We start from the raw sequence: 24,820 nt of genomic DNA on the forward strand, positions 1-24,820 counted from the left end.
AATGCACTATTTGACTTTCTTCCCTCAGACGGCGCGCATAAACAAAGTGCACACTTTGCAAAGTGGCGCTCATAAGGGGACGGACGCTCGTTGTAACACTCAGGTGTTCTTATTTGTCATTTTAAGAAACACTCAGACTACTTTTGACAAAACAATAAGAGGGGAAACAAGAAACTTTTACCGCGATTTTCCAACATCCATTTTTTTCTTTTCTTTTCTTTCCTTTTTCTTTTTATTTACATTTTCGACTTTTTGGTGATTATTGTGGATGGGAAAAGGATACTTGATGCGAGCTTGTCATCACAAGTAAAGACGGAACCTCCACAGCAAAGCAGTAAGTAAATTGTTCATGATTATAAGATTAGTACGTTCGATTATTATGACGCCCAAGCGGTGGTCCAGACGTTTGCCTTGAGTGCGAGTAAACGTTTTGATAAGTCGGCTCCGGGACGAGTTCCATTCCCCAAAAAAATAAAAACATCTTTTTGCACGCAAATCGTCTCCGGTTGTCATGGAGATGAGATGCCTCATGAGAAAGACTTAAAAAAGCTTTAGTATTAATTATTACTTTTTAAAGCCAGCGGTTTTTTTTTTTGTTAAAGCTTTCTAAAGAACTGTCGTGCCAGGTTCAATCAACAAAATACAAAGAGTAATCCAAATTCAACCTTTTCTTAAGCATCATTTCCAAAGTGCCACTTTCTGACTGCAGTATTCTGAATGGTGATTCACATCGCTTTCTCGCCCCTTTAGAAATGTCCCTGTTTGCCGCTGCCCGGCTTTATTGGCGTAAGGGAGGGCGGCGAGTCAGCACCGGGAGTTTACCGGCGCTCCGGGGTGCGTGTTTTGCGGCTTCTGTGCGGCTCTCTTGGTTACCGGTGCGCGCTGAACCAAAGAGCTCCCACCGATTCCAACTCCATATTTTTGCCATTTGGTGCCAAAAAGCCCATTAAAGATGACTTTAAGTCTGTCAGGTATTTTAAGCTTTGGGATATTTTTATTAATTGATTATATTAAATTAGATCAAGTTTCTTGTGTAGGCTAGACTTTATTTATAAATGTCAGCGTTATGACAACTTTCTGGACAGGAACCAAATTTTGAGCCAAAAAGGCATAAGCGATACTTATCTAAAAGCCACAGGATGTTATGAGCTTCACTTGAGTTCGTCCCGCCTTCAAAGTGGAATACAACAAGTATTTATTATGATCCTTCATTAAAGTTAGAGTTTCCCAAAGCAGATTAATACATTGCTTGCAATGTGTTTGAAAAAGCTCAAAGTGTCCCATTTAGGGCATGTAAGAGTGCAAGTGTGTGGAGGTTACAGGTCACGAGGGTACAAATTTGGAGAATCTCCGTTGCAGGATTGACAAGAGGGCGTGTATGACGGAAAGGGGGCGCTGTAAACCTTGAAATCCCCGGTGTGCCGTGCGTCCGACTACATAGAGGCAGCCGGAGGCGCACGGTGCACCGGGGCTCCTTCTTCTCCTCCTTCCTCTTTTACTTCTTTTGCATGCATGCATGCATGCATGCGTGGCTGCGTTGGGTCATGCCGTCAGCCTCCCCTTCTGGATGAACCCCCCAGCAGACCAACACGGTGGTGATCAGAAGCGCTGCTCTTAGAAGAGTGCTCACTTGTCTGGGTTTGTATGGGTCTGTTTTGTGGTCACATTAGGCGTTTGGATGCGCACTGAAAGTTTTTGCACGCCTACGTGTTGAAAGTTCCGCTTTATTTTAAATGGTTGCATGTAGGAGCGAAATTAATCTGAAATCATTTTTGTTCGTTTTACAAATGTAGCCCAATGTTTGGTTCATTGTGGGTTTTTAATTACAAAATAAAATAAAAAGTACAGTTCCTAAAGTTTGGGGCGTAATTATGATAGTGTATTCTTCTCTCTTCCACACACAGGTTCGGAAAAGTGCCCCCAGTCGAGCTCGCAGCCCCGGCGATTGGAGCTTTCCTCCGCCAAGCCCGACGAGCCCTGCCCGCTTCAGGAGCACCGACCCGGCCGCGGCCACGCCACCCCACACGCCCGGACACCCAGCACCATTCAGCGCGAAGCTCTCACGCCAGGTAGACACCCTAACTGCACACCTGGCATTTTTCTTTCTGTCTTTCTTTCTTTCTTTCTTTCTTTCTCATAATTTGGAATTTAAAAGTCCGATTTGTTTAGTCTTCTTTTTTTTACGTGTGCATAAAACGCAAGTGGTGTGTAAGAGTGTGCGCGCGCGTGTGTGAGGCAAGTGCAGACTGATCTGACATTTGACTGATTAGCCAAATGAGAGTAATATGCCACATCACATCATGTGTGAGCAATTATTAACCTTAATATAATAAGTTGTAACTTTTTATTCTCCCATAAATCTCAAGGCTTTGCCAATGAGCTCTCAGTTATCTTTTTACAATGACTGACAGCATCTGCTTTTCTGTATGTGTTTGATGCAATTCAACTGCAAACAACACCCCTAAAAAGAAAAAATATATACCAAAAATGTATAAAATTTGTTTTGTGCTGATTTGTGCAACCTCCATGTTTTTATTTGTTAGATCTATGGCATTCTGACAATGAACAAGCGCACTCAGTTTTTGGAACAGCTGCAGTTTGTCCAGTTGAAATGCGCACCTCGAGGTTAGAGACTGTCTCCCTTCACCTCGCTGCTATACTGCTGCACAACTCGTGTGTCTCACTCTGCTTGGGTTGTGCCTCTTGCTTGCACGCACGCACGCACACACCAACACACAGGCAAAAAAAATATATAAAATTGATTGTGTGTGTGGCTCCATATGGAAGGCCAAACCAGAATCAGGTGGTTTTACTGGTTCTCTTCTCATGAGATGCTGGTCTATGTTTTTGGCAGGAATGAGCGAACACGGGTTCATGTTTACATCCTTAACACCCTAGCAGGAATGTATTTGCATACACACACACTTAAGTCACAAGTGTCTCTCCTCACCTGAGGCTATCGCTGCGGTTTAAAGTCAGCTTACATGTTTTGGTTTGATGCCATCTTCATTCTTTCATCTCGCCGCGAGTACATAAAAGCGATGTGACACAACAGGTGCGACACAATCCACCTGAGGCTCCAGCTACTGGCGCGAAAGCCGCAGTTCCTCGCCGCTGCGCCCTTTCTATTTTCTCTCACATATTTTTTTCTGAAGAAAAAAAACAGACATCTTGCATAGCAGAAGGCTGCGAGAGAGGTGCAAGATCTCGGTGGATGTTGAGCTAAATGTATGGAGCCACTAAAGTTGAACACAAGTTGGTTTGTTTATATTCAGAAATAATTTTCCCATAGAAAATAATGACATAGAAAAAAATATTTGCCATTGCCCATCATATAGTCTTTATAATTTATATGTGACATTTGTAAGTATTTTCTTATACAGTATGTCAAGCATTTAAAGGGAATGCAAGGAACAACTTTGATTGGCCATGACTGAAGTCGGCCGTGACCACTCCCACAGCGGCACAGTCTTCCCTCTTTCAGATGTCCAGCGCTCATCCGCAAAATTACCAACATTAGATATAACCGCACATATACGCCACGTGCCTCGCAGGATTCCTGCCCGTCATGAAAATAGAGCACACCTGCACTTAAGCATAATGACAAAGGACTAAATTAATCGTGTACAGTAAGTCAGATTTTGTTGTCTTTTCTATTTAATATTGTTGACTTAGCCAAATTTGACTGAGCAGTTAGTCTTCATTTTTCAGTATTGTTTTGGCATTTTTGCTGTTCTCCAGTTTTGTGTTGGTGGAGAAATGATCCAGCTATCAATAAAAACTAAATCAAAATGCATTTGTGGAAGTAACTGTTAAAGTGCTCATTTACCTGAATTCTCACATTGTATGCAGATAGTTTGACCCTAGAAGTTTTGCACAACTTTGGAGACCGGTTTTTCCTGAAAATGTTGGTCAAATTTGGAATTTTATGACCTCAGAGGTTCTATTGTATATTGCTGTTGTTGTTGTTTTTTACCCCTCTTGATAATGCCTCTGCTGTCATCAGGAGTATTATTTTAAAAAAACTTGGGAAAAAACATACAATGAGTAAATTTTACTCTAAACTGAGTCTATTTGGTCGCACTCTAAATAGAGTAAAATTTACATTTGAAAGACAGTTGAAAAAAAAAAAAAGTCACTCAAGGTTCGAGGAAGAAACCCTCAACTCCAGGTTGGGAGATGGCCAATTTACTCCCTGAGCCACACAGCATATCGCTCATGTCAGCTGGAATCTTCGTAACTCCAAGAGACCAAAAACAATGTTTTTTGCTCTCCTCTTAGATACAAGCAAACAGTACGAGTGGCATAGCTCAGGTGGTAGTGTGGCAGTCTCCCAAGCTGAAGATCGTGAGTTCGTTCTCCAACCCTTGAGTGACTTAAAAAAAAAAATATATATATATATATATATATATATATATATATATATATATATATAATTTTTATTTTTATTTATTTTTACTCTCTTCCAAGTGTACATTTTACTCAATTTAGAGTGGGACTAAATAGACTCAGTTTAAAGTAAAATTTACTTAATTTAAAATTTAATTTACTAATTAAGTACACTGAGAAAGATTCTCTCTATTTTTCCAAATTAATAAATAAGCGTTTATGTACCTTTGTGCGTGTGCATGTTTCTGTGAGTGATACTTGAGCTTTTTAAAGCCAGGACACAGGAACGCTGCCAGGCCACAGGAACGCTGCCCTTCAGGAATAATGTCATTGTCTTATAAAGACGCAAATTAATGTACCTCTCCGCCCATTTCCGCCATGAGTAACGCTCCTGTCTGTCATTGGGCGTCACCAGCTTTCAACTTCAAGCTCAATAGTTTTTGTACCTTTTATTAAACCTATGACCTTTAAACAGCCTTTAAAAATAACCCAGTCTGCACATGTATAAATGGATGGAAGTATCTGTAAGTGCTTTACCCACAGCCGGGCTAATATGTCCCGTATTTGAGTGGACAAACATGACGGCGGCTATTATGGCACACGGTGCGCATGAGGGTGTCAATGGTAGAGCGGTTGTGTTGACACTTGACGCTCATACACACACACAGAGGGCACACACGTGCAGGCGTATGACGTAAAGCAGTTTGATAAGGACATACGCTAAACATATAAATCAAGTGTGGCTGCGTCCAGATCACATCAGAAGGAAGTCATAGCGACTGGCGTCTGCTGCATTTAGCTGCGCTGGTGTGTGCGTATGTGTGCAAGCATCCAGCACCATCATGACGTGCTGCTGTTATTTAACGTTATCTGCTTTAGCATCGCACGGACCCACACACAAAGGTCATGAACTTCTCTAACTTGATTAATTTTTGATGGATAAACAGAGGGCAACCCGAACATCTATACTACAGAGACTGGACCACTACACTATATTTTATTTATAACGTCTCCTTTAATGTGGCTGAAAAGGGAAGAGTGGGGAATTTCTGTCCCTAAAATACAGTACACAAGTGAAATCAGTTATGGGACGATCATTGCCAAGAGGTTCTCAAACATCAACTCTTTAATTTCTCATTTATTTGCTCTCCTTGTATTATTATAATATAGGTGCAGTGGCCAGCGCAATCCGTGTTGTCCAATCCAATGTTGTATCCGGTTCTCTACAAAAATAAAATTAAAATAAATAGTACAGTAATATATAAGCCTCAAAACATTATTTTCCTGATAAGTACACTAGGGATCATAGTTTTTCTGAGTTTTTCTGTTGGTTATGTGCGAGTCGCTGAGTTGCGTTTGGCTACGTCACAGAGTGTGTAGCGGGCCTTAGCGCTTCTCTTGCTAGCAGAGTTCTCCTAATAAGAGGGAATGTGTGCTTTCTACAAGCTGTTTATTTGTCACTCCCAGTTGATGTTTACTGTAAAGCGGACATATTAAAGAACTGAAATGTAAGACTTTGTTAAATCAATCGCTTAAAAATACGCAATACAGCAGGGCGTGAATAATGATACAGCGGGGGAACACAACAATTTTGACAACTGTGAGCGATGCATTTTTTTTTTTATAGTTAATCCCCATGTGTGCATGTCTGTCTCACAGCTCTTGGCCTCACTCTCTTACGCTGCATCAATCCTTGTTAAAATCCCACTCCTCTGTTCAAAAAAGTGATTAACTAGCTTGTCCCTGACTAATGAGTCTGCTAACATTACAGCTTTTTAATGATATAGTTTTAGTCCCATGTGTCGTGATGTCTCTTAACTGTCCTCGTGTACTGTGTTTTCCCAACAGACATGCCCTGTGTGCAGGCTCAGTACGGGCCCACCCCCCCAGGCTCCGCCTACTCGGGCCAGTCCTTCGGCTACCAGGGTGACAGCTACGCTTCTGACTTCATGACCTCCGACTACACCAAGCTGGACCTGGGCAGCGGCGAGATCTCCGCGGCGGCGGCCACCACCTCCCTACCCAGTTTCAACGTGTTTGTGGAGGGGGGCTACGAGCCCAAGTCGTCCTGCCTCTACCAGATGCCCCCGCACAGGCCCGCCATCAAGAAGGAGGAGGACAGCTACCCGACTGCGCCGCAACTGGAAGCCTTGTCCTCCTCAGTCATGTACTTTAAACAGTCCCCCCCCTCCACGCCCACCACCCCTTCCATGCCCCCGCAGCCTGGCACCTCTTTCCTATGGGAGGAGCACTCCCTAGTCCCTCCGTCGCACCCCCATTCCATGGGCTCCAGCCTGGATGCAGGCTCCCTTAAGTCGCCCCGCTTTCCGCACTTCTACCAGCACTCGCCGCCACACAGCGGGGGCAGCGTGGGTGGCTACGAGAGTCTAGGAGGAGGCCTGGTCCGCACGTCCTCCTCCTCTTCCTCCTCGTCCTCCTCGGTCTCCCATGCTCACGGCCCGCCCCTGGAGCAGCAGCCCATGTACCAGCTGCACCGCGGGGCCGGGGGCACCAGCCTTGCGTTCCGCTCTCTGGCTCTCGGCCCCTGCGGCCCTTTACTCGGGGACAGCCTGCCCTCGCCCCCGCCACGTGGTCCCCAAGGAGAAGGCACCTGCGCCGTGTGTGGGGACAACGCGGCCTGCCAGCACTACGGTGTCCGCACATGTGAGGGATGCAAAGGCTTCTTCAAGGTAAAAAACACACACTCATAAAACTGCCTGATCATAAGTAAGCCAAATTGCGTGACATAGCCAACCCAGTACTCAGTCCAATGCTGCGTTAATTATACCCAACACATTGGGTTAAGGATTTGACCCAGCACGTTGGGTCAAGATATTGATTGAACAAGCGGTTAACAACTACCCATTACCCATTGATGAGTTAAAAAATTTAATTTTATCAGCACCATTTTATAATCTCAGGACTCCTGAAAACAGTTGGGTAAAAAATAACCCAATATGGGTCAAAAATGGACCGATCCACAATTTAGGTTAACTTGATCCAACTTTCTGGGTAGTTTTGCACAAAACAATCCAAAAGATTTGGGTCGGTTTGTACAAGAAAACCCAACAACACAGTTTTGGACAACCCAGAAAATTGGGTTAACAATCCAAATTTTGGATTATCTTGTACAAAATGATCCATTTTTTTAGGTTGTCCTGAACAAAATCACCCAATTATTCAGGTTGTTTTATACAAAATTAACCAATTGTTTGACCCAGAAAGTTGGGTCAAATATACCCAAGTAGTGGATTGGTAAATTTTTTACCCAAAATGTTTTTTTTGTTACCATTTTTGATTGTTTTTAGAGTGAGGGGTCGGAAGTCATTCGCATAATTAAAAAAAAATAATAATAATATTACATAAATATACTTCAACTTCAGTACACCTGTCCTAAATGGCTCAATCTACACAAAATCTGCAGCTACCCAACAATTGGGTTAGGAAAACAACCCGGCATTTTTTTAGTGTGCCCTTTCACGTGGCACACCACGCTCACACTCACATGAGAACATGGGCGTTAGGAGCAAGGGATTGAGCTACGAATCGCCACCAAAATTCACATGCACATCTCTACTCATGTCAACTTCAACCTCTGAAAATATCCAAACAATTGCCCAAGTATTTTGGATTTTATGGGAAGTAAGCCTTTTTTCTCACCACACTGCGCTCATAAGTTTACATGACCCTAGCCTAGGGTATGTAATCTTTCAAGCACAACTGAATCTGTCAAACTGCTGCTTGTGGTGAAGTGAGTTGAGTTCACTGCCACTATACGGCGCTTGTATTGCAAATTCTTGTTCTCAAGTCAAAGCAAAAAAAACCAACAAAACAAAAATGGTTGAATGATGGGCCATGTCTCCAAAAACTCATAAGTCGTGTCATTTGTATCTCAAAGCATCACCGTAGCTACTCATAGGCCCTGAGGTCAGAGGTCAGAGCACCTGCTCACTTCTTCACACATATTACCAACTTCACATCAGTTGTAGAACATATGTTATCTTGACGCAATGTAACAAAGTCTTGCATTGTGTCCAGGTCAGACAAGTAGTTGATCATTTTAAATGTAATGTGTGAGAGACCCAAAAAACAACTCACACTGTCACACAAGCAGGTGTACATTCAACCTGAAATATGACAGTATTTAGACCAACAAGCTACAACCTGTAGTCCATTTAGTCATTTTCTTGTGTTTGACTTAAGTCGCCCCAACCTTGAGCCCCACTCTAAATTGTCTGCAAAGTCATTATGAAAGCACAGAACACCCACAGGGGTCGTCGCTCCCGGCAACCAAGTTGCCAAAGTGTGTGCAGGGCTTGTGTGTATGTGTGTGAGATTTATGTGAGAACACACGCTCTCTCTAAGACAACCAAGAAAAAAATCCCCCACCTCCACCACCTTAATGCACAGCCACTCCAAATAAAATACAGTGAGCGTATTTTACACACGACATTCGCCTTTATACAATATTGTTCCGATCTTAGTTTGTTTTGAGTCAGCGAGTGCAAAATTCGATGCGGCGCTTTTGATATGAGTCAGTTTATAGATTGAGTATAACACATAACCCACGTACCATGTGACCACAAACATATACACACTTAGTGCTCTATTATACATAACCAAAAAACTGTTTTGAGTCAGACATACTTTTACTCTTTACTGTACTCTATAAATCGTACATCAAACTCTCTATAAGATGCATTGCAGTAAACAACAGGCACAATATTAAACATATTGACAAATTAATACCCCTACTTATACAGTATTCTAAATTTTAATACAGCTCCTGTAATGGATGTTATTAGATGTTAAAGATGGACCAAATGGACCTACTGTAAATTAATACTCTAGATAAAAAATGTAATTATGATGTATTCAAAATAAATATATAGAATTTCATAGACGCATATAATGATTATTATATTTTCCTGTGTTGTTGCCGGCTGCAAGAGTGCAAAAGCAAGAAAGCGAGAACAAACGCACATCTAATTGAATAATGCCTCTGGTCGGTGTAAATGATTATCATTCTTTTCAATTAGTTTCACTATTTGTTTTTATTTACTAATTAATGAAAGCAGTGTCTGGTTGCGGCGGCGCCGGGGGGCTGTCTGTCTGCTGCAGTACTGCCTATCAAGCCTCGTTTCCTCTCATGCACACTCGCTGTTGAAGCCAGCCATCACTTTTGTGCATTTTTTAACACAACAATTCTGAATGCGCTTAATTTGTTCCCGGAATCACATCTGCTAAAACATGCATTTGGTACACATGTTCTTTTTCATATCATCAGGCAAATGCCATTAACATAATGGTTTTATTGTCACTTAAAAATAGATTAGGAATCAATTATCGCAAGAGAGTTGTTAGCATGTGAAATTACTGTTAGTTCATCAGTGCAGTGAATTAATTTGAGCTCGCAAATAAGTAAGTCTTTCTTCTTTTATTACTGAGGCGGAAAAATGTGGGCCATTAATTTGGTTTGGCATGTTCAGAATTTTGGAGTTCAATGTTGAGCTCGGTTTTTAGATTAACCGTGATTTAGTCAAGGTTGTTATTGACTAAAATCAAGTAAACATCAATGGGGGAGGGGGGGGGGTATAATCTCCCTGTACTCTTGTGTTTTCCATACTGGAAACAATCGAATCAGTTCAGAAAAGCATACACATTAAATCCGCCCTGCACCAACTTGTACTTGACGGACACAGAGCTCAGAGCTCTGATTGCCCCTGATTAAGAAACAGAGAATGGGAGGCGGGGAGGAAAGTCCCCGAAGGCTTTTAATTTAAACCACGGCTATTAGCACATGTTACATGTCAAGAATCCGCCTTTGCATGCCTCCGTGCTGCTCCCACAGCGTGTGTGCTCCTCGAACGGTAATATAGTCCATTTAACTAATCCAAATCAACATTTACCCTGTCTGTTTTCTTGTTTTTTCTTAAAGGAAGTCTCTCCCACGCACTCGTTTCACTTTCTGATGCTTTTGTAACTTAAACAATTCAGTTGCTTCATCAGTAAAAACACAATTGGGAGTTCCGAGGCGAAACAATGTTAGGAAATTTCCCTCTGTGGCTTACGCGACGTTCAGTAATCATTTTAATTCATTATTTAAATTGAATTAATGTCACTTGAGGTTATTTCAATGTGTGCCTGCACATGTGGTCTAATGGAGGTCACCAAGGACACTGCTGCTGAGACGTCATACACACTCCACCTGCTTTAGTTAGCAAAGTCACCACAACAAACACAGGCAGACACACACACACGGGTGGACACGGACATGAGACGCAGCACTCACTTATAGGGATTAAACCAATGAGCACTGAGGTCACTTTAGCACCCTCTATGGTCTCCTTTCCCACTACCACCTAACGCATACGAGCGTTACTGACCACCGAATGAAATGCAAGACGTTCACATGGGGATGGTAGGACGTCATGGAAACGGCTCACACAGGGCATTAGTGGTCCATTATGCGTCAATCCGCCAATCGCCCCGCAGCGTATGCAATAATTGGCGTGCTATCAATCACCCCGGAGGTGCGGACATGGTCGACTTGCGGGGCTTTTTAATTGGACATATTAGTTAAAGAAGAGTGAAGATTTCCATTTGGGCCAAATGTGTCTGTTTTAAAGTCGTATTAGCTTGTTGAAAATGGTAGGAATCATCAAGCTAGGGATGTTCTTGCATGCAAACACTTAAAAGGCAAGGCCATATTTATACATGGGCTAAAGTCAACGGCGCCCGATTGTCCTCTGAATTTGATTTGCATAGCATTAAATAAAACAAAAACCACAAAAGCTTAGTTAAAAAACTTAATTATATCCATCCAAAATGTTGCAGCAGTAAGCTTTTGATGTGTCCATTTTAAATATTGTTGCTTTCCATAAAAAAGCATGTACAAGAAGTCCTCAACTTACACACACAATGGGTTCCGAGAGGTTGTTTGTAAGTCGAATTTGTTTGTAAGTTGAATCATGTTGTAAGTTGAATTTGTTTGTAAGTCGAACCACATTAAATTTTGTTTCAAAGTGGCATTTTATGATTAAAAATAATAATAATAAAAATATGCAAAAACACAAATTAATATTAAACAAATTGAATTATTTACAGTATCTCCATGTTTTACAACTTTTTATCCAAATTGGCCTGTGAAAAATGGTTGGATTGATGTGTTTGTTTATGCTGTCTAAACATGAAAAGATGTATCTCCACATTTTTCTCATTGAACAAAAACACTCACAACTACAGTAAACCCCTTTAATTGGACGGTAGCCATATACAGTATTGCTTATCTATTGACACCCGCCCCCGATCTTGATTGTTTATGATATGCAGAGGAATTCCTTTAAAGACAATCACTACCATTTTTGTTATTGTTGTCCAGGCGAGAAGCGCACACGGTCCCCACGCGGCCCGTTTCTGATTTCATTTTAATAAGGTCAGTAATAATCGCGCGAACCAGCCGAGGAGAAAACAGCTCCCTCGGGGCCCATTGAGAGAGGCGCGACCCGCGAGGCCCCTGAGGTGCCACGAGCTGACCCGCGAGCTTCACAAACAATCTGATCATGCAGCTCCTTCCTTCCTGCCGCCTGTCTCGCGGGAGCCTCCTCAGCACGCCACGCGCGGCCGCCATTGTCAGGCCCCGCGCTAATAAAATTGTCCCCCTGCAGGCGACGCTTGTTGGGAAATTAATTTTATCTAATTATACTGATGTCAGCGTCGCCTTTCAGCGCGTAATTAAAAACTGACCTGCGAGCTTCTGCTTTCATTCTTTGCCGGCGAAGGAGGGGAGAGCTTGAATTGAATTTAACATATCAAATATTTGGTGGTTGATTGTGTTTGGAGGCTGATTATCGGAATGTCCGTTTGGTCTTTTTTCCTTCTCTTCTCTAGCGCACTGTGCAGAAGAACGCCAAATATGTGTGTCTGGCCAGTAAGAATTGTCCTGTGGACAAGAGGAGACGCAACCGTTGCCAATACTGCCGCTTCCAGAAGTGTCTGAGTGTTGGCATGGTCAAGGAAGGTAGGAAGACTCTTAACAAACAAACTAATTCTTAAACTATGCATCGATTGTAAATATTGAGTGTGTTTAACACTTACGATTGTTTTTTGGAGATCAGATAGAACACACCCCACATAAGATAATCCCTTGAGATAATGTTTAGAAATATCTGAAAATCAGCCCTTGTCTGACTTCAGGAGGGAAGAAAAAGACTCAAATTTGACCTGATTATTGGTATGAATCATCACCGTCACAAACAAACATCACCAAAATAATCTGATCACTTCAGTTGGAATTGGGGCTTTAGTCAAGGGGGAAGGAATTATGAACAGTTCAGTTCAGCAAAAAATGTCAACTGTACTTCATTTTGGGTTAATCAGAGACAATTTAAAAGGTGGTAGGTGTGTGCTGACTCCCATTTAACATGAGTCAGAATATGACTATAGTGGGATGAATTATGAACAGTTAATGATAAGCATATACAAAAGTCAAAATAAGCCTACTCAAACAGCTGAACTACATTTTGGGTTAATCAGAGCCAGTGTTTACCTTGAGTTTGAATGGGATTTATTCATTGTATAACCACACTATCTCAAAGATTTTTTTCAGTTTGTTGTGCACGTCATGTCTTTTTTTTTTTTTTGTAATGATTTATATGAGCAAAATTAAACACAAGGTCTGACCAACTTTTCTATGGTAGCAAATTATTTGGACCAGAAATTAATCACATTCTGCCTGTTGATGCTTGACAGCAAAAGTTATTATAAATGACTGTCTGCCATTCACATAACAAGTGTTCTAAAGCGAATAATTTTATTTTGCTTTGTGGACGTCATTAAGTTTTTTGACTAACCTTCACTCAATTATGCCTTTGCAATTTGCCTGCCTAATAATTTTTAACCTGCTTAAGTGAAAGGATAGTTTCACATTCAGTCATAATGTCAATATATCACACTCAGGGCTTTTCATATTTCTTAGACAATAAACAGATCTGACACTGTGAGGTTACTTCTCATTATTCCATTTTTCCATTCTTGTTGCTGGATTTAGCAACTTTTCATAATACCCTAGCAACCCCACCATCTCCCAAAATAAGCACCTATCAACACATTTAGTTACTTTTAAATTTGTTTAGAAACTTGAAAAAAACAGGCCTGTGTAAATATAAATGTGAATCAAGCTTTATATTACATTTGCAAATTGAAACATGATAATAAACAAACTAACGTGACAATTGTCTGGAAGCTGTGACAGTTTTTGTTTTTGTTATTATTTTTAAACGGTGAGTCAAAACCAATTGGTGTAACTTTTAGTATACTTGAAATTGTGCCTATATTAGTATGATTTAAAGTCCAATTAATATTGAACTAAATAAAGTACTGTCTTCCTATGGCCTATGGCTTGTGAAAACCCCCTCAAAAATTGGAAAAAAAGCAACTCAATTACTTTCCTTGATGACTAATCACATTTATATGAAGGCGCAATTAGAGATTAATTCAATTACTTTTATGGGAAAGTAATTAATTAGTAACTATAACTAATTATTTTTTGTTGATTTGAATAGCGTAATGCCACTCTATGATGTACGTTTGTCTTTATCCTAATCACAAATAGCAACAACTGAAAACTAGTCCCTTTATAACACAGCAACCAAAGCACCTGTTTCTCCCATCATCAAGTGTACAGACACAACTCACACTGCCACCTGCTGGCTGCTAACCTCACAGTGTGGGAATGCCGCAGGGCTCCTGTGCAGAATATCATCCTTTCAGTCTCTTTCGCACCCCTGTAAAAATACCGATAACAGACTTATCAGCTCCAGGACAGACGTTCTTTATGCATGTTGTGTAAACACGGATTGGTACACCAAACAGGCGCTTCATTATTCACACTTCTATTGACTCTTTCTGCTCCACAGTTGTACGCACCGATAGCTTGAAGGGGCGTCGCGGCCGTTTGCCCTCCAAACCAAAGAGCCCCCTGCAGACGGAGGTGGCCCCTCCCTCGCCACCCCTCAGCCTGGTCTCTGCTCTGCTCAGGGCTTATTCGCACTGCACACCCCATGACCTTGACTACAGCCAGGTAACCCTACAAGGATACAAATGTTTCCAGTGAGACTCTCCCCACAGACACTAACGTCCTTTCCCGTTTCGCCGTTGTTTCTCACCGTTCCGCAGTTCAGCGCTGCCGACCCTCCCTCCTCCTCCTCGGACGCAGAGCACATTCACCTGTTCTACAGGCTCCTCACCATTTCGATGGAGACCACGCGGTGCTGGGCCGACCGGCTGCCGGGCTTCTCCGAGCTCCAGCGGGACGATCAGAGCCTGCTCATAGATTCCGCCTTCCTGGAGCTGTTTGTCTTACGATTGGCTCACAGGTGAGAAGAAAGGAACAGAAAGTAGGAGAAGATGAGAACTTTAACTAGATGTATCGCCTCTGTGTGGAACTGTGGTTGGCCATGCTTAACAGGTCATCATAGGGCTTTTTGCCGCAACAACGAGGCGCTCTAAAGCAGCCACGCCATTCCAAAGCCCCTGTCCACACGCGGGCTATCATGTCTGACTATTTTACCCCCTCTACTCACGATTCTGCTTTTCTCCGTACGAGCACTTCTCGTCCTTTACTATTATCGTCCAGTACTGTACAACTTGTGTTACTGTTTTGATGTATTTGGAGTTGTGTGAGAATGGTCAGCCATATAAATGGAATTATGAATGGAATCGGTGTCTACAGTATAACAGCAGCTGCACCCACGCAGTTCCCGCTCGCAGTTCCCGCTCGTCTGATGTGTGACGCACCAGCGAGCTTTGTGTGCGTTGTTTCTAGAATTGACGTGATCTGAACCTCTAAAAAGCAGGTCAGCTGACACATTAAGGCAGGAAATTCACGCTCAATTCAGCTGACTCAAAAAATGGCTTAATTTCATATACGGCTGCTTGATGCCATTAGGACTCCCCATGGGCCAAACCTTGAGCCTCGGCATCGCCCGGGGTTACCGCTCTGCCCTGGCAAGGCATGCGGCTGGTTAAATTTATGGCGAGGAGGGGGCTCGGCCTACAAGCTCATCCTTTTGTCCCGGCTGTCGTCTAGGGCCAAAAAACCAACACAGTCAGACACACTTACTCACCCAAACACAAACACACACACACACGCTGATGATGTAGAACTTTGTTCTTCTGCACCCTGCTCGGTCCAGGTGCAGGGTGGGTAGAAGATGGGCGGTGGCATCACAGTTCCAGCAGGAGGGAAAGGCTCAGGCTGGGACTGTGAATCACCCCAAACACAGGACTCATGGCGACCTCGTTCACACGCACGCACATACACATGCGCTGAGCATGGAGCACACATTGCGATGTGAGAGCTTCGCCATGCAGCCCCTATTAAGCGTTGATGCTACGTTCACCCCGCGTTGAACTCGGACGCCCGTCAGACCCCCTCTTGCAAGTGCATGTCTGCATGTTCGTCAGCGGTGTGTGTGCGTGCGAGTAAATATACTCCTCCGTCGCCGTACAAGCACCCCCGTCACCAAACAGTTTCCGTGGTTAGGGGTGGGTTGCCGTGGCGATGGCGTCGTCAGGGGTGAGCGGAATGTGAGGCAGAAATCCAGTCGTATATTACGTGGATGTGGACTCTCCGTGCTGTTTGGCACACCATCGTCCTTAGATACATGCGTCACATCCGAGCGTTGGTTGAAATCTGTTTTAATTAATATGCTACAAATTGCAGATTTGAACAGTCATTTTTCCCAGTAGTCATGCATTTGATCTGATTTAGCCAAAGTTTGGCATCACACATTCCAGATTCTTCTTTGGTATGTTTTTGTTTGAGCACGTCACTCCAGGCTGTATTTTGATCATTCGGATTACAGGCAAACCGAAATTGGTTTAAATAACAAATGTATCAGACAAAAACCCCATGTAAACTTTATGGTATATTTTTTAGTTTGTGTGATGATTAATCCACCAGTATGTGAAAGCTCTTCAACCAAAATACAATTATTATTGAATTGTTCAAATACTGCTTTTACAAAAACTACCCTATTTTTTCAAATGAAAGTTAGTTACTTGCATTTGCGAACAGAAAAATAAAACATTTTTAGTGGTTGAATGTTATGCTTTACTTTATGACTTCATGTAATTCAAGTTACAGTATACAAAGGCCCATTTCATGTACAAAGAATAATTAGACATTGAGGAGCGTGAGACCATAAAAATCCCCACATGAGCGTCTACTTTGGCAGCAGTGGCAATAAAAAAAAATCCATTTAACACTCTGTAGAGGTGTCAAAATGAATTACCGGTAATTTAAAAAAAAAACTATTGGAATAATTAAGGGATCGATTCGAGCCATTGTTTAACTTAAAATTGTACAAATCCAATGGTTTCAGCCTCTCTAATGGCTGTATTACTTCTACATACCTGTATTATACACTCTACAAAAAATTAGAAAAAAAAAGTACCGATTCACTTTATGCATCAATTTGACGTTGGATCAAAAATTGGGTCATTTTGCAAAAACAACCCAGAAAGTTGTGTCATAGAATGTTATAGAAAATGACCAAATTTTTGACCCAAAGGTAGATCAAACTGACCCAAGTAGACTATGTGGTTGGGTCAAAACCCAAGTACAGGACCTGACCCAACTTTTATTGGTTTTTTGAACCATTTAAGTTTGTTGTTGTTTTTGCTTTTCTTGGGTGGGGGCTGGGCTAAACAAGTTGTGTCAAATTGAACCAAGTTGTTAGTTTTTTTATAGAAAATGACCCAATTGTGGGTCAAATTGACCCAAGTACAATATCTGACACAACTTTCTCTGTTGATTTATCCAAAATGATCCAATTTTTGACTCAAAGTTGGGTCAAATGAACGCCACATTCCAGAGAGCTTGAAAATGAGAAATATCTCTGTCTCTATCTGTATGCAAGCAACGTACGATAATTGTATTAGTGTTGTATGTTACAACTAAAGGGAAGACTAAGCTAGTAACTCAGTTAATAACATAACACAAAACATCAGTATGCATGCGAATAGCTGGTGGTAGCCTGAACGTAATGGGAAAATCCCAGACCGTCGAGGCCTGAAGTGGAATGGCAAATGGATTATTGAAGTTTTATCGTCAAGGACTGTTCAAAGTCTACAGACGTCATTATTTGCAAAGCGTACAATAAGATTATCTTACTATTGACCTTAAAGGGGAAATACATGCCAAAATGTAGGACAGCATGAAGTCAGGGGAAGAGACTATTTGATGAGATTTCAACCTTCTTATCTGCTTCTAGTTTGTTTTCCCAAGCATACGCCGTATTTTAGCTCATTTTACCTGCGTCTTCCATCTGTCTTCCCTTTGTTTGGGGGTTCTCTTATGAAGGCTCCTAATAAGAAGGAAGCATGCTGTTTAGTCAGGCACTCATAAAGAGCGCTTTATAGCCCTAGTTTACGCATATGCTCTCACTCTCCCGCTCCCTCTCGGTCCTGTGTCATGAGTAACTGAAGGAATCCTTTTCATTTCCTCATTAAGACATATTTTCATCGCACGCAGCGGTCAAAACACTTTGAATTCATGCATACGGGAATGTTTCAAAGCGCGGTTATTTGAAAAACGCAATGACAATCGGCTGTGTGGTGGTGTTGGATGTCTGTCCAAATTGTGTGTGAATGCATAGGCTGCCAACTAAGCAGTCCAAGTATTCTATTTAAAGGGGAAGTCAATCGTAAACATTTCTTGAAAATAATATGTTATATGTGACCTCACTAGTCTAAACATGACATTCTGATTAATATTACATTTGTGGAAAATTAGTCATGAAGGAAAATCATTATCATCTCAGAGGGCAGCCATTTTGCCACTTGCTGTCGACTGTAGATGACATCACAGTTGCTCAAGAGTCAGGCAACAACCAATCACAGCTCACCTGTTCTCTGAAGCTAAGCTGTTATTGGTTGTTACCGGAGACCTGAGCAACTGTGTCAAAATGGCCACCTTCTGCTATTGATAAAAAACTGCCGGATTTCGCTGCTTAACTCATATTGCACTAAAACAATATTAACCAGAATACCGTATTTAGACTAGTGGGGCTGCATAGAACATTGTAAAGATTTTTTTTTTGACTTCCCCTTTAAGGGTTCATCAAGAGGGATATAAATGTAGTGGTTAGCATGTCTGCCTCACAGCTCTGAGGTTCTGGGCTCGAATATTGGCTAGGGTCTTCCAGTGTGGAGTTTGCATGTTTACATTATCCCTAAAGCAAAACAACTTACATTTTTCCAACTTTTTTCCAGGTCGATGCTGTCTGAGGACAAGCTGGTGTTCTGTAACGGTTTGGTGCTGCACAGGTTCCAGTGTCTTCGCGGTTTCGGAGAGTGGCTGGACTCCATCCGAGACTTCTCCACCCATCTCCAGAGTCTAAACCTGGACGCCTCCGCCTTCGCCTGCCTGGCTGCGCTCGTCCTGCTTACAGGTAAAAACACACAAAGGGCATAAAATGATCATGAAAATGATACATACAGTACATGAGAGCATTGTTTGCTATAGAAGGTGATCTCGACCATCATTTTAACCTCACACTTCCGTTTGTCGCTTATGTGTGGCTGATTGAATGTGACAGCGATCAGGTGGACGAATCCCCTCAAAGACAAACACACATGCACACACAAGAACCTGATACCCATAAGCACCTGCTGCACCTGCCAGACACCTGCCTCTCTAATCAATGTGCATGTGTCAAACATGCAGCAGAGAGAAAGCACGTGCAAGCTCGGACCAAAGAGAAGCAGGAAGTGTGTTGTAAATGGGCTTAAACACTTTCACCCGCGACAATCAATATTGAAGGCTTAATTAGCAAACAAAAAGTAGTTTCATCCACACCCGGAATGAGGGAACAGAAACATAAGAGCAAAATAAATCACAGCCTGATCATAGTCACATTTCAAAGGATTCTCTATGTTAAATTTGGATCAAATATAGATAAGTGTGGTTAACATTGCAGCTCCCGATGCTGTGAAAAAAAGTCTAAGATTTCCATATTTATAAGTGGATTTTGTGCTTTAAGTAATGCTGATGCTTTTCATTATGGGAGAGAATCGTAAATGTAAAAAAAAAAGTGTCAAATGATGAAAATGGAAGTGCTGGGAGAGAGACACACAAACATTATTGAGTTGCAGAAGATAAATTGATCGAGCTGATATATATTACATAAAAGCCATGTTTTGTTTGACTTGACTGGAAGTGACCCACATGGACAGAAATATATTTGTTGAAAGGAGTTTTGTCATAGATGATATGGCATGACTCCTTCTTGTGATTGGTTCCAATTCAGCCTTTAGATCAGAAAAAAATATATATACTCAACAAAAATATGAACGCAATGCTTTTGATCTTGCTCCCATTTTCATTTGAGATGAACTCAAAGAGATAAAACTTCTTCCACATACACAATATCAAAATTTCTCTCAAATATTGTTCACAAGCCAGTCTAAATCTTCGATAGTGTGCACTTCTCCTTTGCCGAGATAATCCATCTCACCTCACAGGTGTGTTATATCAAGATGCTGATTAGACACCATGATGAGTGCACAGGTGTGCCTTAGACTACCCACAATGAAAGGCCACTCTGAAAGGTGCAGTTTTGTTTTATAGGGCGGGGGTGGGTACCCAGAAAACCAGTAATGACTGGTTTTCAGTACTTTTCTGATTGGCTAAATTTTTTCCATAAATTTCAATTGCTATGAGTTATATGTGGGTTTTGGTCTCTATCCCCAGAGTGGCAGCAGTCGACTGTAGAGTAAATATATAAAAGTATTTTTTAATATATATATTGTTCCATCTTCTGATCGAATCAGTAATGATTCTCATTGTTTTCTATCTGGTTGATTGCTGACCGGTGATTGGCTGAGAAAATCCTGATTCTGTAAAGCCCAATTTCAACGTATCCATGCAAATACTATATGAATGTCTAATTCTTAAAATAAATATGTGACACGTGAAATCCTCCCCTCAATGCCGACTTTATTTACCTCCAGCCCCCCGGCCCTCTGCCACCACCTTCACTTCCTCTGTCTAAAGCCGCCAACACAAGCCCGTCTCTCTGGGGGAGCACTTAACTCTGCGCCCCATCGACCAGCCCACCACGGAGCGCCGTTCCGCGCCGGCGTCTCAGCGCCACCTCGGCAAAGCACACAAGCACACTGCCAGAGCAACCGGGCCATCGACCAACTCAGAGTGGCCTGTGTAGAAAGGCAGCCATCGATTACCCCCCGCCCCATCGCACATACACACACACACACCTCCACCACAGGAGCTGGAGCACATAGAGACAAGGGGGGAGCGAGTGCGTAGGTCTGAAAGAGGCGTTGAAAGGCGGGCTGGAGTGACTCGGCAAACAAAAGAGCCACATAAACAAACAATAAATAAGCTTCACATAATGGATATCTCAAAGTGGTCTGAGCCACGGCCCCCCTGCAGCGCCCGTGTGTGTATGTGTGTGTGTTGGAGGCGGTGGACACCCTGTGCTCTGCAGAATGAGTTAGTGTCACATTAAGCTCGCTTTGGGTGCCACTGGAGTTGCTATGGGCACTAGTTTGTGCGTGCGTGTGCATGTGTGCATGTGTGCATGTGTGCGCGTGTGCGTTTCTAATCTAATTTGGCTGCTCACAGGGCCGAATAATCAGCTAATTGTTGAGCACTTTTGTCTTTGTCAATGTCTTGAATTGCAGGGAGCATTTGTGTGCCAACCAGTGTTTATATATATCTATCCTTTCGGTGTGTGTGTGTGTTTGCACACGGCGTGCGGGGGGCTTATTAGGTTAGGCTGTGTATTGATCTGTAGTGAGTGAGACAGGTTAAAGCCTGTTAAGAACTTGAGCCATACAGGCTAATGAGGTGCAATTCAATATAAAAGAAGATGTAGCAATTGCTCTTTCAGCTGAATGAGCCGATTGAGCTTGCAAAGGGATGGAAGATGCCCAGTACATTTACAGCAACTTTCCATTTGGACGGATTTTGGAAGTATTCAGTTGGACAAGTTGGGCAGTTTCTATGGGAATTAATGAGAATTGTTATGAACATTTTTGGTTTTCTATGAGAAGAAAGGCAAGCAAAGTAATCATTTGCATAAACATTTCATGAAAACAATTGGAAACATTGGGTTGAGCAAGTTGGTTATTGGAATTAATGATAACTTTAATGATACATTTCGGACAATTAACTGGGAGTTGTGTGTGGTTTTACAAACGAATTCATGTAGAAAAATGATAAAGAATGTATTGCTTTTTTAATGCAGGGAAAGTCATAACAAAAAATTTTGCATGGCAAACTTATCTGAGGAAATTGGAAATATTCAAGTAAGCAACTTTGGCAGTTTCTGTTCAGTTTCTTCATTTGGCCGAATTTTATGTACTCTAACCATTTGCTGCAGTTGAACGTGCATAAGTAACACTGGTACCATTATTCATCTATACAACAACGTTGTATAATTAAATATATATAATGAAATATGTTAATAAGGCCATTCAATGGACCTGCCCTTGAAAACAAAGTAAATCTTTTTTTTTTTTTACAAGCAATGCTTAGGTAAAGCAATGCAAGTTGTGCAAGGAATTGACCTGGATGTCACTATTTTACACGCAGCCTAAAGTCACATATGTTAAAAAAATAAAATTTAAAAAACGCTCAAAAATATTTAAAAAATAAAAGGAAAGTGAACCCAAAAATAGTACCTGAGCCCTGAGCAACTGTGATGTCATCTTCAGTCAACAGCAAGTGGCAAAATGGCCGCCACGGGTGGATTTTGCCGCTTAATTCATATTCCACAACCACAAGGCCCTACAAAGAATAACATTATGAACATTTATATATACATATACACGTTTCTATGGTAAGTTTATGTGGGGAAGTTTGCACAAGTTGGACGGTTATCGTGGGAATTTAATTCCCATTTATTTCAAATAATAACATTTACAGTAATTATTCTGCCTTTGTACTAATGCATATTAGCGGTTAAGTCATAATGAATGAAGATTTTTGTTGTCGTTATCGATTATAATGTGAGAACATTTGACTCAAAGTCAATTTATCGATATCAACATCATTGATATTTTTTCAGCGCACTAAATCAGTCCCCAACGTTTTTTGCACTACGGACTGTGTTGACATCAAGGTGTATTTTGACGGACAAATAAAATCAAATGATTCACAATACAACTCACCATGATGCTGAATGTCGCTGTTGTCATTGTTTGTTTTTCCATACATACGGGATGTCCTGTGCTGTTTAATACATGTGTCTCCTAACATCTCCTTCACAGAGCAAGTTCCGGGCCTGAAGGACTCCAAGCGAGTGGAGGAGCTACAAAACAAAGTGATTTGTTGTCTCAGAGACCACCTGGGTTGCGGCCCCTCTTCGTCGTCGTCCAAGGCGGCGCCCGCCCTGAGTCGTATTCTGGGTTTAAGGGCAGAGCTGCGCTCCCAGAGGACTCAGGGCCTTCAGCGGATCTTCTACCTGAAGCTGGAGGATCTGGTGCCACCTCCGCCCTTGATTGACAGGTTCCTGGACACTCTGCCTTACTGATCCCAAAGGACGGAGGAAAAACAAAACAAAACATCATGTCCAGTTTGAGGACAATAACAGTCACTTTGCTGTGATGCCAACTAGGATAACCACATGAGAACTCCATGCAATGGACCATCAATTGAATAGACAATTTTTACCAGTGTAAAAAAAAAAATGCTTTGCCACTTCTGATTTTCACATGGAAACTGAGATGGATGATGGAGGAAAAAAGACTTGTTGCTTTCTGCAAAGAAAGAGAAAAAGAAAGTTAGTCTTGTTTGTATGTATACTGGCCTGTTTATCCAGTGTGCTGAATTCACTGGTAGGGGAAGGAAACGTGCATGTGATGCACTCTGTCCAAAAAAAAGAAAGAAAGTCAGAGCTCGGTGACAAAAAGCATACAACACAATATTTAAAAAACACGAGTTCTTGATTGATTCCAAGTGCAATTTTTGACAGCTTTCTCATCACTTCAGGAAGTGACGCAACGGTTTAATTTCAAACTCTAAATTATTTGAACGCAAAGTCATGTCCTATATTGTCAATAGAGCTACGAAAGTACGAGGGAGAAATCTGGCTTTAGAGGAGGAACTGTGCACTAATGATTGATGACTGCTCACTCAGACTTGAAATGCTCATTTTTTTTATGTTTATTGTACTCATATGGAGCTGATAAGAGACAGAAATGGGCTTCTGAAGCACTTAAGCCCCGCACAGGGCAAGAAGCGCCGACACACACCCGGCCTGCTCCTCCACCAATGAGAGGAGAGGAAAGGAGGGTGCTCGACAGATAGATCCACGGAAGAAACATTCCGCAGTCTTTTTTTATTTTTATTTCTCTTGCGGCGGTATGAGTGTGTGCATCTTAATGTGTGTGTGCGTGTCAGAGAAGCCAGCATCTTAAGCATGGTGTGTTTTTAAGCTGTCAAAAAAAAACAGCTCGCCTCGTGTGTTTGTGTGTCTCACCCCACACCCACCCACTCACACACTCACGGCAGCAGTGATATTATGAAAAAATATGGGGGGGGAGGAAAAGCAAATTCTATAGATATATAAATATATAAATATACAAAAACTAATATTTTGAAGTGTTTTTAGCTTTTTTCAAATATTGTGGTACGACATGTGCATTGTTTTCAAAGAAGAGAAACAAAAAAAGAGAAAAAGTTGCTGTTCTTTTTTTTTTTCAATGTCCTTTGGTTTGAGTTTCCTGTTCGATTTTTTTCTTTCTCTTTGGTTCACTGGATTTTCTGTTCAGCACTTTGAAATCATAAACTAGTTCTGATTATTCTGACTCCTGTGTTCTTTTATTTTCCATCCATCCCTTTTTCTATACCGTATATTATCATGAGGGTCACGTTTGAACTGACTTTGGACTTACAGAAAAGAAAAAAAAGAAAAACATTTTACATTCACATTCACATGTATGGACAAATTAGGGCCTTTAAAAGGATACGTGATTCATTGAGCCATTTTCAGCAGTAAAAAGTTCATATTTGGTCCACAATGAATTTGATAACTTCATTATTTATCTTGTACAATTACTATCTTTAAACACTAATTTTTCGACTGAAGATGACATCACCTGTGCTGAGGAAGTAGGTAATGACCACTCATGGCTCACTTGTTTTCTGAGTTGGGTCAGCAAACTGAGCAATGATTCGTCGTTACCCACTTTTTCAGCACAGGTTATGTCATCTTCATTTGACAGCAAGTGGATTTTATTTTTATTTTAAAGTATTAATTGCACATGAAAAATAATGAAGTTACCTAATTCATACTAGACAAAATATTAACTGTTTGCTGATGAAAATGTCTCAATGAGTCAAATATCCCTTATCAGCTTTTAAGGCTACACATACAACAATGCTTCTTAACCCGGGTTT

General features: G+C 41.6%; 2 protein-coding genes across 5 annotated transcripts in view; one reads left to right on the plus strand and one right to left on the minus strand.

The window, feature by feature from the left end:
• The window catches only part of alg2 (ALG2 alpha-1,3/1,6-mannosyltransferase), an 88,332-nt gene extending 73,629 nt beyond the window's left edge, over nt 1-14,703 (minus strand). For all 3 annotated transcript variants that reach the window (XM_077574913.1, XM_077574911.1, XM_077574910.1), the window contains exons 1-3: nt 14,556-14,703; nt 14,317-14,476; nt 14,086-14,174 (exon numbers count right to left, since the gene is read on the minus strand). The gene's annotated coding sequence lies outside the window, so the exon portion shown is untranslated. The remainder of the gene's footprint in view (nt 1-14,085; nt 14,175-14,316; nt 14,477-14,555) is intronic.
• nr4a3 (nuclear receptor subfamily 4, group A, member 3) lies at nt 148-24,222 on the plus strand. 2 transcript variants are annotated; one of them, XM_077574907.1, is made up of 8 exons: nt 148-334; nt 1,905-2,069; nt 6,238-7,079; nt 12,280-12,409; nt 14,307-14,470; nt 14,566-14,765; nt 18,667-18,845; nt 22,690-24,222. In XM_077574907.1, the coding sequence occupies exons 3-8, from the start codon at nt 6,240-6,242 to the stop codon at nt 22,950-22,952; spliced, it is 1,776 nt and encodes a 591-aa protein (XP_077431033.1). In that variant the 5' UTR covers nt 148-334; nt 1,905-2,069; nt 6,238-6,239; the 3' UTR covers nt 22,953-24,222. The 2 variants fall into 2 exon arrangements, with proteins under 2 accessions (XP_077431033.1, XP_077431034.1); XM_077574908.1 differs by lacking the exon at nt 148-334 and adding an exon at nt 2,544-2,625 and having other exon boundaries at nt 1,911-2,069.
• Nucleotides 24,223-24,820: the final 598 nt, after the last annotated feature.

The sequence above is a fragment of the Vanacampus margaritifer genome, chromosome 9 (assembly GCF_051991255.1).
Source record: "Vanacampus margaritifer isolate UIUO_Vmar chromosome 9, RoL_Vmar_1.0, whole genome shotgun sequence".
Taxonomy (NCBI): Eukaryota; Metazoa; Chordata; class Actinopteri; order Syngnathiformes; family Syngnathidae; genus Vanacampus; species Vanacampus margaritifer.